This window comes from Aulonocara stuartgranti, assembly GCF_965226115.1.
Source record: "Aulonocara stuartgranti genome assembly, chromosome: 23".
Classification (NCBI taxonomy): domain Eukaryota; kingdom Metazoa; phylum Chordata; class Actinopteri; order Cichliformes; family Cichlidae; genus Aulonocara; species Aulonocara stuartgranti.
The window spans coordinates 24,097,415-24,112,020 of NC_138958.1; the positions used below are offsets into that span (position 1 = coordinate 24,097,415).

Here is a 14,606-nt window from a genome sequence, read left to right on the forward strand (position 1 = left end):
ATTAATTGATAAGCAATAGAAATGTAACTATAAACATGTATAGGGATTTGGATTGCGTAAGTAATAAAAAATTAAGAAAAGGCACGTCAAAATACCTGGATAAATGTTGGCATAAGCAAGAGAAATTTTTTTGCAGGAAAGTCACAGTAGCTCGCTAAAATTAGGGTTAAAAAGGGAGTAATTATGACCTAACAGCGTACCTATCAAATAAAAATTTAGATGAAGAAATGAAAGAGCAATAAAACTTGCACCATCTAGCTAAAACTAGCTTAAACCATTACACAATCTAGCTAGAAATATGAATCATTTTAAATTATTAGCAAATTATTAGCAAAATAAGAATAGATGAACAAACTGTCAGTCATCTAATAGTTGGGATATTTCACTAGTGCTGCAGTTATACTAGTCATACTATACTAAAATTATTCAAAGCACGGGCTTTCACTGTTATTTCAAAGTTGGGGACCACTCCCAGTAAATGTATGCCAATCTGTCTGAGAGTGATTGCAGGCAATCTGAGCTAGACTAGGATTGTTTGGAGAGCGGTTGCTGCAACATCTTGCAATCAGTTGACCAATGTGAAAAAATTCAGGGCAGTTACTGAGCAACCACTGATTTTCTCTGTTCAAGCAAGAAGGTTTCTGTCCTATTTGTACTGTGGTGTGACTGAATTTAATTGCTATGATTGGTTACTAAGCTGAAAGTGTTTCCAGTTTAAAATAATTTTCAAATAAACGTGTTTGAACTTGAAAAGTGGGGATGGTGAGGTGTTCTCAGGTCTATCTGACAAACCTTTAAGGGTGTGTCAGAAAAAAGGTTTAAAATCTCTGCTTTACGTCATAACTTTGTCACTAACATGGAGTTTGTTCATTTTCTAGACCCTCATAATGACAGAGAAGATCAACCTAAAGGCTGAAAATGTAGAGGGACACATCCCAGACGCAGCTTGTCAAGACCACATGTTAGGTGAGTCTATGAGTTACTTTTCAGCTTTCACTAAAGGCAGTTTAAAAGAACAATATCTTTCCTCTTCTCTGATTTGAGTTGTTACTTTGCCTAAACTTCACGTCTTCTCTTCTCTGGGTTTCATACTCTATCTGCAAGTGTTTATCTCACTGAGTACAGGTTTTCATTTGGCTTAAACCTGTCAAAAATCAACCGGTGCAACAAAGCATTAACACATTTTTACAGTTGCAATTTCCTGATGTGACTGACAACTCAATTCCGTCGCCAACTGATTCCCCTCACTGCCAGACTCACCATTACTGTGGGGAAATAGCAGCGGTTGCAAACGGCACGTTGACAGTCTGTTCAGGTGATTGACGTGCAGCCGGGTGATGTTTCACAATGCCTGAGCAGCTAAAGAAGTGAAAAAATAAATGCATCAAACAATTGTGAGATGAGATGATGACTGTTATTACTGCAGAGCGACAAACTTACATTGTAGATTGTAGCTCGGTGAGGGGAAGGAGGGGGTGTAGGTGCTGTTTACTGGATGTGGAGTGCACCGTGTTCATTACTCGGCTGTCACTCACCGGGTTATTGACAAATTGTTTCACAGATTCATCTCAAAGTACATAATGGCATGCTTCTTGAAATGTAGCTCTATTGCAGGTGTGAATTTAGATTTGCTGATAGCAGGGTAGCGATTTTGTTTTTTCTCTTAGTTTTATTAAAATAAATTAGATGGGTTATAACCCCAGCCAGTTTGTTTCGGAGGGAAAAGAGAGGTGTGCAGATAAGTCAGAATCATTATTTTATTTGTTCCTTCATTGCCTGATTTTATCTACTGTTCTGATTTTATCTGTTTTGATTTTATATACTGTTTTGTTTGTTTGTTTGTTTGTTTGTTAAGTGGGTTTAGAGCTCTGGGTAGCTCCCCAACTGGGTCTAGACTGGGTCTAGAGAGTATTTTAAATTCAGGGAATTTAAAATAGAAAGTAGCTCGTCCACAGAAGGACTGGTAGCTCCCCTTACGATAAGGGTTCAGATCGCGCGAACAGGTGTGGGATTAGAGCTCTGGGTAGCTCCCCAACTGGGTCTAGACTGGGTCTAGAGAGTATTTTAAATTCAGGGAATTTAAAATAGAAAGTAGCTCGTCCACAGAAGGACTGGTAGCTCCCCTTACGATAAGGGTTCAGATCGCGCGAACAGGTGTGAAATGTGTGTGTTTAATTAGTTTGTTTGTTTGCTTGTTTTAATCAATTTTAAATCATGCTTTTTATTTGTTTTTGTTTCTAATGTCTCTGTAAAGCACTTTGAATCACCTTGTTGTTGAATTGTGCTATACAAATAAATTTGCCTTGCCTTGCCTTGCCTTGCCAAAACTTGGGAGAACACTAAAACTGTAAATAAAATAGCTTATTCTGATGGCAAATGGTTAGGATGGCTGTACTATCAAACCATTTCGTGCTTTATATGTGCTATAACTGTAAGAGAGAAGAAATCGAAAATAATAAAAGATGTAAGTGAAGTAAAGGTAAGAACAGTATCGCAAATAAAACTTCAAATAAAATAAATAGTATATTCTAAAATCTCAGAAATGCTACAGGGAGCTGAAAACCACTAAAAATGTGTCCTTCTTAGAAGCCGAGTTGGAGCTGCCACTTAGAGCAGCTGTCTGAGGATGCAAAAGACCCGAGGGCCAACCTGTACATGCATGTTAAAAATAGAATTGCAGGACAGCGTGTACTGCATGTAAAAGAGGTCATTTAAGGTGATGAAATTCCTGACTCTGTGATTCCTTTTAGACAGGGAAAAGCCCTATGGGTACTTTTTTCAAGCATGTAACTTTAGAATTTTTGTGTCATTTTCAGCTGTGATAGGTAGGAGTTTTCAGAGAATGAAAACCTCCAAAAACCAACTAGCCACCAGACACAGCTGGTGAACATACACTGACCGGACACTTTATTAGCTACCCACTGCTAGTAAAAGTATTGGACCCTCTTCTTCAAAACTGTTTCAATTTTTCATGGCACAGATTCAACGAGGTGCAACATTCCTCAGACTTTTCTGCCCATATTGACATGATAGCGTCACATAGTTTCTGCAGATTTGTCAGCTTGCACATCCATGTGAATGGGCTTTTAGTTGCTTAAGCTCTGGCGACTGTGGTAATCTTTTGAGTACAGTGAACTTTTTGTCATGTTCAAGAAACCAGTTTTATTTGAGTTTTGCAACAAGGCACCAACGACAACTATGCCATGTTTAAAGACACACCTTACTTTACCATTGTGATGCTCCTGAAAGGATAAGAATCTTTGATTGCTGCTGCTAGCACAGACAGCTTAAATAAACAAGCCACAATGTACCGGCTGTACACTGAACAAAATGTTTTTGTTACATTATTACAGTGTGCACACCCCAGTGGCCTAATGGATAAGGCACTAGTTTCCTATGCTAGGGATTTTGGGATTGTGGGTTAAAGTCTCATCTGGGGTGAGTTCCAGCAGTGGACTTTTATGAAAGTTGGCTCGCCAACGACTGCTCAGAGTCGTGGTTTTGTAAATTCTAGTATTAGGTTAGACCCCCTTTTGCCTTCTGATCAGTCTTAATTCTTCATGGCATAGATTCAAGAAGTTGAGATTATCTGAATTTTGTGAGACAGTGTGTTATCCTACAGTCATCAGAAGATAGGTGCACTGTGGTTTTAAAAGGATGGACACGTTCAAGCTCAGTTGGTACTTAGAGCCCAAAGTTTTCCATTTTGTTTACACCAAATTCTGAATGGCGTGGCAGAAATCGAGACTGATCAGACAACAAAACATCCAATAATCTGTTGTCTTGTTTTGGTGAGCCTGTGTGAATTGTAGTCCCAGTTTCCTGCTCTTAGCTGACAGGAGCAGCACCCACCGTTAGGGATGGGTATCGAAAACCGGTTCTTGTTGAGAACCGGTTCCCACTGTTTCAATTCCTTGGAATTGTTTGCCATTTTTGCAAACGATTCCCTTATCGATTCCAGTCGCCCTGAATGACATCACCACGTTGCGGAGCGTCATTTACCTGGCAGGAAACACGGCGGCTCAAACGCTCAAAAGTTTGGTTATACTTTACGAGAACGGATTACAACAGGGCAACTTGCAATACTTGCAAAGTAGATATTTCATTTAAGGGAGGAAACACTGCGAATATGCAAAAGCATTTGCTCACAAAACACACGATGACCTTAAATGAATGTCGTGTTTTTAATTCCGCTCCAGACTCGTGAATCTCAACCCAGCAGCAGCGGTAACGTTTCCACGTCCTCTCCCGTTAATGCGGCAGGTAAATAATCAACTAACAGTGCATATTATGTTAGTGCGATCTGCCTTATTACAAAACCTGCCATTACTGTGCATTTAGGTGACCATGATGAGAGAGACAGACAGAGTCTGGCTCAGATGCTGGCAGTTCTCGCTGCAGTCTACCGGTAGCGTCTCCTTTCAGGCCAGGATAGACGAATGTCACCGAGCAGTGACTAAGTTTGTGGTAAAAGGTTTGCACCCATGTACCACAGCAGATGCCCTGATTTTTGGTAAGTGAATGTGTTTAATTGTAGGCAGGGACATTACTGGATATTCTTGTGTAATTGCTACAGAATAATTTATGTTATACTTTGTTATTGCTACAGGAGAATATTTATTTTATTATTTTACATTTACAATTTTTTTCCTGGGGACCCTGTGACACCCCATTGAAGAGCCATAGGCTGCATCTCTTAAGATCTCACTGTTGGGTTTGTAAGGCCATGTTACTCCTAAATTTCTATCTTGTTCAAAGAGAAGATATAAAACAAAGTTCTAAGCTAATCGACTTTAGTGTTCTCCTTTAAAAAAAAAAAAAAGAATCGATAAGAGAATCGAATCGTTAAACAGAATCGAAAATGGAATCGTGAAAATCTTATCAATACCCAATCCCTACCCACCGTGGTCTTCTGCTGCTGTTGAGATGCTCTTCTGCATACCTTGGTCATAATGATTGGTTATTGTACTTCCTGTTGCTTTCCTATTAGCTGAATGTAGTCTGGCTATTCTCCTCTAACCTCTGGCATCAACATGCTGTTTTTACCCAGAGAACTACCAAACACTGGATATTTTCTAATTTTTCAGACCATTCCCTGTAAACTCTAGAAACATCTATGTTTTTGAAATACTCAGACCAACAACCATGCCACATTCAAAGTCACTTAACTCGACTTTCTTCCTTATTCTGATGCTCAGTTTGAACTTTAGCAGGTCGTCTTGATCATGTCTACATATCTAAATGCACTGAGTTGTTGCGTTACTTATTAGATTAGATATTTGCATTAATTAGCAATTGAACAGGTGTACCTAACAAAGTGGCCAGGGACTGTAGTTAAGAACTTAGGTGCTAAAGAGTCAGAAAGTTCCTCCAGGAGTTGGTGGAGATCAAAACGGAGCAAAAACAAAACTGAATATTCAAAGGTTTACTAACAATAGCAATAAAGTCTTAGTCTCCAAACGTAATATATTTTAACTAGATGGAAAAGCTGGCCATTGTTCTCTGGGGTTACATCTTAATTAGTCCTGTTTGTATGCAAAACATGCATGCTGGTGACAGTGAAAAATCTATACATCTGCCAGTTCTCACAATTAAAATAAATGTGTTTGTTAAGGCTGAGTGCAGATGGAAATAATCTCCACAGAAGCACAGAGTTGGCAGATTGAGCTGCGAAGCTACTAATCAATCACAAAATACTTTTGGCTTGAGCCACTAATATTGGGTCTGAGCCATGTCACCAAAAATAAAAATGTTAATTGTCTCTGTATTCTGGTTAACAGGCTGCCTTCTTTACATTCTGCCAACTAAGCGCTTCCCGACAGCCTGAATTAAATATTTAATAAAGGTTCAGCTGTGGCTGCTCGTTGCTTTTCAGCACTGCTATAATGTCACGTCCCTCCAAAGTGCAGCATTCACAGGCTTTAATGCCAGGTAAACACATCAATCATAAAAATAGTTTACATCCAGCCAGTTTATGATGCAAGCAGCTCGAGTTATGAATGTGGGCTTGGAGGTTCACACTGGTCAGTTATTGTACTGTGCATTAGAAGAATTTCCCTCAAGGCAGGTATTTTTTTCCTCATAAAGGGACAATAAATAACGTTTTGACTGACCCGGAGCTCAAAATGACTCTAATACGTCTGCAGAGGTTTGATGGCACTGTTGATCAATACTAATAATTCAGCTATTACTTCACCAGGTGCTGATGTGTGTGGTGTTCAAAACTTACTTTGTAGACTTTTGTTTTTAGAAAATGGCGCTGCCTTTTTAAAACATTTTTAACAAGCACGAAAGTACAAAATAACAGAAAAAGACTGTATTCTTCAGCCAAAGAGGAATAATTTCAACTGGATGTTTGCTCCAGCAACAAAAGAGATAGTACACTCTGTTGTATTAATCCAGCCTTACAATTTCTGTTGTGTTTTTCTTCCTCGAATAAACCCATTTCCACGCAGAGGAGGTATCAATAAGGCAACTCTCTCTGCTCAAACCCTGGAGGTTGTATACAGAAGTGATAGGGAGCTCATGAAAAACTAGATTATGTCCAGTCGTTGTTCCCTCTGGGTAGAATTACTGTGGACCTTGTTATAGTTTGGTTATAGAGGGCATTTTGAACTGCCAGGCTTGGCATTCAATTACACAGCCGTGTAATCTATGGCTCTCTCCGCCTTTCGCTCTCATATACAAGTAAACATCCATGTGCATACGGAGGCTATGACATGCACTGAGATCAGCATTTCTGTTTATTCCAGTACATGTAAGTGTCCTCGAGGGCCTGATAGCAGATACATTTGCAACTAACAGGCCATCTGTGCAATGAACATGGTGTATCTGTACATCCAAACACTTATATAAGGACTTGTTTTCACAGTATGTTGCGAAATCTGCTGAAAGTTGGCGACATGCACCGATTTTTCTTCTCAAAAACTCGCTCAAATATTCCCCTACTTTGTGCATCTATTGGCAATGCTTTTAAATTTAGATAATGTACATTTAAGTAATGTACTTGGCATCCTTGCTAGAAAAACGTCCAAAGAGAAAATGGATAGATGGTATGAGCTTCACATCTAAGTGTAAATATTGTTTTCTGTTTTTCTTTCTAGCGGTAAACTAATTCTGAAGTATGCCCGATTAAGTACTTGCAAATTCTTTTTAAAGCTCACTGTGAAGCACAACAGCGTTGAAAGAAACCCTTTAAGCTTTAGTAACACTGAGAAGCAGAATCTGTAAATATCTACGCATTTCTGAGAGACTGAAGAAAAGAAAGCCTTCAGGTTCGCTTTAAGAGTTTTTAACAACCAATACTTGGAGATGCAGAACTGAAAAAGTCTTGAACTTCCACTGTTTTTTACTTCAGACAACTTTTTAGGAGGTTTACACTCCAGTATCTCCGATCATACTTCTCATCTTTCTTGTGTCCAAGGAACCAGACTTGAGCAATAGTTCTCCAGACTTTCTGAAGGTCTTTCAAAGTGTTTCTTTAGACATTGGCTTCTTTTTCACTCACTGTCAGTCCAGAACGTGTTCCCAACCATTTTAAAAGGAATGGCTTTGTCTGTTAAGCCACTTAACTCTGACCTATAAGTTATTCAAGCATAAAAAGACTCCTAACTCAATGGATGAACCAGTTTTGTTTTTGTATGTAACAGCCACCTTAGTGAAGAGCCTATTTTACTTTTTTAACTTTGTTATTAGCAGCCTGTCACAAAAACACTTTTTTCCCCCAATTTCTTAAGTACAATCTATGAAAAATACCAAAGATAACTGTACTAGTATGGTATTTTTGCACCAGGTGATTCCCAAAGAGATATTAAGTAAAAACTTGGTCATACCAAATTCCGACTTTCAAGCTCGTTGGAATTCTACACATTTTGGTTTTGCTTTATATGCTGTATTTACATGTATGTTTACACATGCTTCATTAAATCACTATTTCCCATTTTCCTTGCAAAATAGAAAGAAGTGGGGGTGGCTCAAGGCTTTTCCCAGTGCTGTAAATTAATCTGAATCTTTTTGACCCAAGAATTACTTTGACGTACTTTTATCTCATTATGTAAAACTCTGGCAATGTTTAATATGAGCGTCCACCATTGGAACAGTATACACAGCTGAAAACAAGAAAAAGAATAACAGGTCCCTGGTAAGAAAGCTAATTAATCCTCAGTGGTTTTCAGTGTAACTCAGCAAAAAGTTGCAAACCACTAATAATTAGCCGATGTAACTGTTGGCCATTACCGTTCACAGTTACAAGGGCCTGTGCTGTGCTGAATGGCCATCCATCTGTTCCAGCCTGAGTCAAGGCTCTGCAAACTGTGGTTTCTAAACGACATCCATCTGTTCCTACTCGCTGTCACATCGCCTGATTACAACCCAGCGTGCACTCTGATGAATCCAAGGAGCATGTCCTCGGGTTGCAGCTCAATCGTGTATTTAGTTCAGAATTGCTGGCAGCAGGTGTTTCTTGTGTACTGTGTATATGAGAGCTGTGTGCCTCTCACCATAGTGATAACTACAAATGGGCACCAGAAAGGAGCTTCCAAAAAGTACTGTGTCAGTTTAAAATGTTTTGTTTTCTCTCTTTTTCCATTTACATTGTGTTTTGAACCTGCTACAGATTCCTTGTTTAAACACAACCCTTTCCGCTGCATGTAAATCCAGGTCCTCCTTTTCTTTTCCTGTGTCGTTGTCTCCTGCTTCTCCCAGACGTCACACTCCTCTCCCTGTCACTTTAGGCTTCGGCTGTCAGATGAGAACCCTGGACAGTGGCATCGGCACCTTCCCTCTCCCCGATTCTGTCACCCGGGCCAGCGGTCGCCACATCCCTAAATCTGAATCCAGCCCCGAGGGGGTGACCGGTGGCTCCTCTGAGCTCGATCGGGAGCCTCCCTCTTCTCACCCTGACCCCTCACAACCTGATGTGAAAGTGCCTTCCCTTTCAAAACCCCACCCGCATGTCTCTATGAGCATGGGTCACTCCCTGTCTGACCCCACTGTGACCTGCAGCAACAACAACGCCCAGGACACCCAGAGCCGCCTGCCCAAATTAGCATCCTCAGGTAAGACAGGAATATTAACTGTAAACAAATGCCTCACAACATAGCCTTCTTTTTCCTGTTTGTAGACCCTTTATAGTATTGACCGGTCATTTTAAGTGGAATGGCAACCCATTGAGTCAAGTCCCCTATGGCATCGCAGACAAGTTGTACTCATTGGTGTAGAGTGAATCAGATTGACTGCAACATGATGGGAGTTTCATAGATTAGAAGCAGTTACTTACAAACCTTTGCTGAGAGCGATTGCAGTCAGCCAGAGCTGGTCTCTGATCGTTTGGAGACAGGTTGCCTTCCAATAAGCAACCTGTTTAATTGTCTTGTGATTGAAACTGTTTCCTTAGGAGTTGAAGGCACTGCACGATCAACCTCTGGGGAACCAGTTGGTTGCTGCTAACTACTTGCATTCGGTCACCAAATGCAAAAGAAAAAAATCAATGCAAACACTGGGCACCCACCAATTTTTCCTAAATGGAATGAGGTTGTAGTCCTGAATGGAAATTTGTAGACGATTTTTTTGAAACAGCAGAGATGGCGATTGCCCAAAGAGGCCAACTGTTTGCTTTGAAACAGTCAAAGTGGAGAATACACCCAGCTACTCGTGTTGTTACACTGACATGAGTGCATCGGTATTGGATTAAACACCTAACCAAAATATCAGCCAAGTAAATATGGCTGGCTAGTTTGTGAATCTCTTGGATGAATATTTGATTCCTAGTCAATCTGCCTTTCAGGCCAAATGAACAAATCCACTACAATGACAGCAGTTTCATATCTGAAGAGTTTCCTTCAATGTTACAAGTGATGGTTGATGAGTTTCTGCAGTATATCTACCTGCAGTAACCCTAGCTTGTGCATTCGCTTGTATAAGCATTACATTTACAACTTGCAGTGCTTCTTAAATCAAAGCAAAGGTGCCAGCCTCATTTATATCTTACAGATAATAGATGTCTGGCTTTATTAATCTAATATATCACTGATACTCATCAGTGCTTTGTACTGTTAGTTTTTTACAGCACTTTTTTTCTTTAAATTAACTTGAAGGTCATCAGAGCTGCCAGGATGTGGCACCACAATAGAAAGAACAGTGCTTTTCATTGTGCTTTTCAGGCTATTCATGTTTTCCATCGAGGTCACAGTGGAAATAAATTTAAATCCATGCCTGTAAACGTTACCATTATCATGTTTGATGGACAAAAAGCCTAGGCTCGAAAGCCTCAGACAGCTTATTTGCCTTTCAGGAAGTTAAGTGAAGTATTGAATGTCACTGTACTTTATGTTAATGCATTTTCCTCCTGACTGCTCAAGGGCTCCCGAGGAGCAGACAAGAGGAAGCCGTTTGGTTTATTAAACTCTGATTAAAAGAAGAACCTTGTTTGTTCAGCTAATTCAGAGACTAATGCATCAACACTGACATCTGATACTCAGTTGAGATAGTAGAAAGCCATACACTCCCACTCCCCGAGGAAAACCAACAAATGCAATTAGATAGGCACGTCACCGCAGCCATAGATCATAAAGCACCTTCTGCCTCGGCGTCGGCCATGATGCACGGCAGAACTGCGGAGGGTAGCATGCAATCAGATGGCTAATTAAAGCTACAATAACATGCAGGGATGAGCGCTCACACCCGGAGATTTATGCTTACAAGACATTAGGCGGCATCTCGTTCACCCCAGTGCTGCGGTGTCACTGCAGAGGCAGGAATCTGAGGCAAAACTACAAACATAAAGTGGCTCCTGTTGAGTCTTCCCTGTGAAACAAGTTGATTATGAAAGCCTTAACAGTAAGCTGTGCGTCTTTATCACAGGTTTTACCTCTTTGTCCTTTCCTTCATCATTATAAAAAATTCAAAAAAAGCAAAGGATACCTGAACAGACAGAACGTCTGTCACATTGTTTGTTTCGTAATGGGTGAGAGGAAGAAGGGGAAAGGACTTTTATGATCTCCATGCAGATTTCTCAGATGGAGACAGAACACGAGCCAAAAGCAGCCCGTTATTGTAATGCAGCTGAAAGAGAGGTTTCTGAATGCGAGACAATTAAACTGGCGTCTGACAGCACTGGGTAGAGTGATAATAAGACGGCCCGACGTCATTTGGGGACGACAGCTGAAAGCTGTTCTGTTGGCTGCCAGGAGTTGTGGATGGAGCAGTCACAGGGTGGACGCTGTTAATGTTTCATTCAGATATGCGAATGGGAAATGGGTTTGTAGCCAGCTGGATAGGTTTCGACTGAATGGATGTACAAGATGTACTCATCCCGTGTTTCATCAGCCTGTCAGCTCAAGGAGAAATTACCACGAGAATTACAGTGGTCTTTCCCTGCTCCACTCCCACGTCTATCTGCCCTACGTCCAAATATGTTGCAGTTTGTAGTTTATAAGTAAAAGTCCTTTTCGATTGTCGCTCTGAAGTATTTGACTGTTCCTCAAATGACTGTCGTGGTAGACTTCTGACTTGCTAGCTTTACAGCTGTTTCTCCTGTTTGTGCGGTAGCATTTAGCTGGCTAACAAACCATTCCGCTTCTGTTTTGTCGCTGAACAGCCTCTAGTTGAATTATTACCACTTTTTGGCAGCAGTGGCACATTACACACTATCAGGCACATCGATTAGCACAGCAAATATATCAATTTTAAGAGAAAAAGTAGTTGCATAACCTATTTGATCACTTATAATTTAATGATTTTTCAAATACTCAAAAATCCTGCGTGTATCTAGTTGCCAGTGGATATTCCACGCTCTGTTTGCACAGGTAATCCACTTGGTCATATGTTAGTTCAGATCTTCTTGTAAAATTCAGTGGTCAGTGTTCGCCACATCACCTTCATCACCTTCATCACCGTCTTATCATGTTTGTTATAAACCTCCTGCCTCATTTCTCTTTTATATCCCCCGATTTCTAGACGCAATCCAGACAAAGAGGTTGAGTTTTTGTGCCCCACGCAGCAACATCTCAGGTTCCACTGAGGACAAAGAGACAGAAGCAGAGAGGAAGATGAAATCCAAGGACCATGATATGCTGGGCGTAAGTCGTTTACATTACACTTAGTCTAAGTTGACATATTTGTGGTTCTTAAAGGGACTCGAGAGATACCCAGACACTGTCTCAAACTTTACACAGTTTCAAAGATGAAATTCTTTCATTAGCTGCAGAGTTGAAAATGGTCATTGCTTGTTTTTGAGGAATGAGGTGATAAAGTGGTGGCCACACACTAGCATTTTTCCCACTAATGTCACCAGGGAGGCTGTATACTTACCAACTGTTGAGGGTAACGTGTTGTGAAGGAGCTTCTTAGAAATATCTGTTTTTGTTGCAGTTAATTGCTTTTGAATTAAGCAGTTACAGTTTTTTAATGCGTTTCTTTAGCGCTGCTAAGCTAGTGAGATGGCAGAAAAGACAGCCTTTTCTTCATGGAAGTATTCACTTTATTTTGAATATATAGTTGAAAGGAGACAATAACTGCATCACAGTGAAATGCAGTGTGTGTGTGTGTTGAGAAAAATAATGATGGCCGTGCTGCAGCTACAGAGCATCAGTGCCTAGCTTTTAGGTCAGCTGAAACTGTCACTCCAAGGGGGATTAATTAGCTTGTTGCTGATTATGTGGTAGAGGAGAATACATTCAGATGTAGAAGTCCGGTAGGATATACTCCAATCTGACAACATAACCAACATGCACAAGCTAATTATTACCTTTATTTAACCAGTCCCATTGAGATCAAAGAAATCTGGCCAATATCTACAGCATGATGTGCAGTGTACAGATACTCACACAATCACTTCACTGGTTAAAGTGTGTTTAGAATCAGATGTTTCTGCAGTTAGTCCATGTCCAAGGTGCACAGGAAGAAAATTAAAAGAAAAAGATTAACCCAAAAGTACTGTAGACTTTGCTCTCCTCAGCAGGTAAGATCACACAGGCCCAGAGACTGGTCTGCAACCTCGTGGCAACCTCCAGTCATGAGTGAAAAATGCGTATTCTCCTCACTTACGTTTCAGAAGGCTTTTTATTTGACAGTTAATAGTCTCTGTTTCTGGTTTGTGTCACACTTTTCACAGTTTCACTACCATTTAGCAAGTAGTTGAGAAGTGCTTGCAGACTAGTTGGCAACTGCTGCAACCACTAGAGACCAAAGCAATTAAAAGGAGGTTACTCCCCAAGCACAGTAAACCTCTTTGCAACTAGTTTCACCTAGAAAGCAACTTCCAGCAGCCAATTGCCAACAAAGTTATTCTTGGTTGCCAGGGGGGTTGTTGACCAAACTCTAGACCTGTGTGACTGAGGTCTTATAGACCTGGGATTCAAATGGTGCTTTTCTAGGCTTACTGACCGCTCCGCTCCATTTATAGGGTTAGTATAGTTGCTAAGGGGACACTTTGACACTTTGGGATTGGGATCTATGGCTCCCAGCCGGTCTCCAGGCCTTTGTGACTCTGTAACATTACCGACTGTTTTATAATGTTGCAAATAACTTTTAAAAGTAAACTTTCTCAAAACTGTAGGTATCTACATATGAATAACTAAATTTGCTACTGAACTAAAAAAGAGAGAAGCTTAAACACCACTTTGCTTTGCAAAAAGTTAACTTAGTCATGAGGGCTATATTTAAAGTTTTTTCCTGGTATCTTCTCTGTGCAAAAACCAGACTGCATAATAGCGCTCGTATGGCTTTGAAGGCGCGTTATGTCTCTGTTTTAAAATGACTTTTTTGTTGTCCATGAATAGGAAAGAGCCTTGCGAGTGTGCACGTACTCAGGCAGCAGCAGCGACACTGAGACTGAACCCGAGGGGACGGGAAGCACTTTGGGCTCGCCGCAAAAGACCCTGATCAACAGAGCTAAGAGGAATGACTCAGGTGTGGTTGAAAGTTGTAGTTGCTGAATCTTTCATGAAGCTTCCTCAGTCTTTATCTTTTGTAGAAGTTGGATCAAGTTTAACAAAAAATGCCTTTTTTGTGAATCTGTTTCCTGCGTTTCTAGTCGAGCAGAATGAGGACACCCTGAAGAGAAGAAGTGTGGAAAAATCCTTGTCAATCATGGACTACTACCAACACGACATGTTCTCGCACCTGGAGAAGGACAGCAGGAAGATTTCGCAGTACAACCTGCTGCACAAGGAGTCGGCCCTTGATGGAAAAGCTGGAGACAGGCTCAGTGTGAGTATTCAAACTCCTCATTGTTTCCCCGCTAATCAGATTCGCTCATTAACAGCTGTTTTACAGGCTTGCTGCCGATTCCCATCAAGCATTTTATTCGTGTTAAACTTTCCTGTCAAGGAAGCCGTCCAGTAGGTCACTTTCTAAGTGTTTCAATTTAGCGGGTGAATGTTCTGTATATTAATAGTTATTATTGATTGGTAGGCCTCAGAATACCATTAGAAAGAGAAAATGCACTACGCCCTGTGTTTGTTGTTCTAGGATAAATCAATTGGCTCTTAGCGTAGCCCAAAAAGAGGCACTTTAAAGTGTTAAAAGCCATGCAGCTCCCAGATGTATGCTTCTTTATGCAGCATAAAGAGGATGAGTATTGAGTCAGAAAAACGGCGCCTGACCTC

General features: G+C 40.6%; 1 protein-coding gene across 14 annotated transcripts in view; it reads left to right on the forward strand.

Moving 5' to 3' along the window:
- Positions 1-14,606, forward strand: part of LOC309700519 (nck-associated protein 5-like) — a 188,052-nt gene that overhangs the window by 161,295 nt on the left and 12,151 nt on the right. For 12 of the 14 annotated variants that reach the window (XM_082524104.1, XM_082524097.1, XM_082524103.1 and 9 more), the window contains 5 exons: positions 879-966; positions 8,733-9,056; positions 11,956-12,077; positions 13,779-13,908; positions 14,033-14,208. In XM_082524104.1, the coding sequence (XP_082380230.1) occupies positions 879-966; positions 8,733-9,056; positions 11,956-12,077; positions 13,779-13,908; positions 14,033-14,208 (840 nt within the window). Of the gene's footprint in view, positions 1-878; positions 967-8,614; positions 9,057-11,955; positions 12,078-13,778; positions 13,909-14,032; positions 14,209-14,606 lie in introns of those variants that run through there. The other 2 variants (XM_082524102.1, XM_082524101.1) reach the window with 2 other exon arrangements.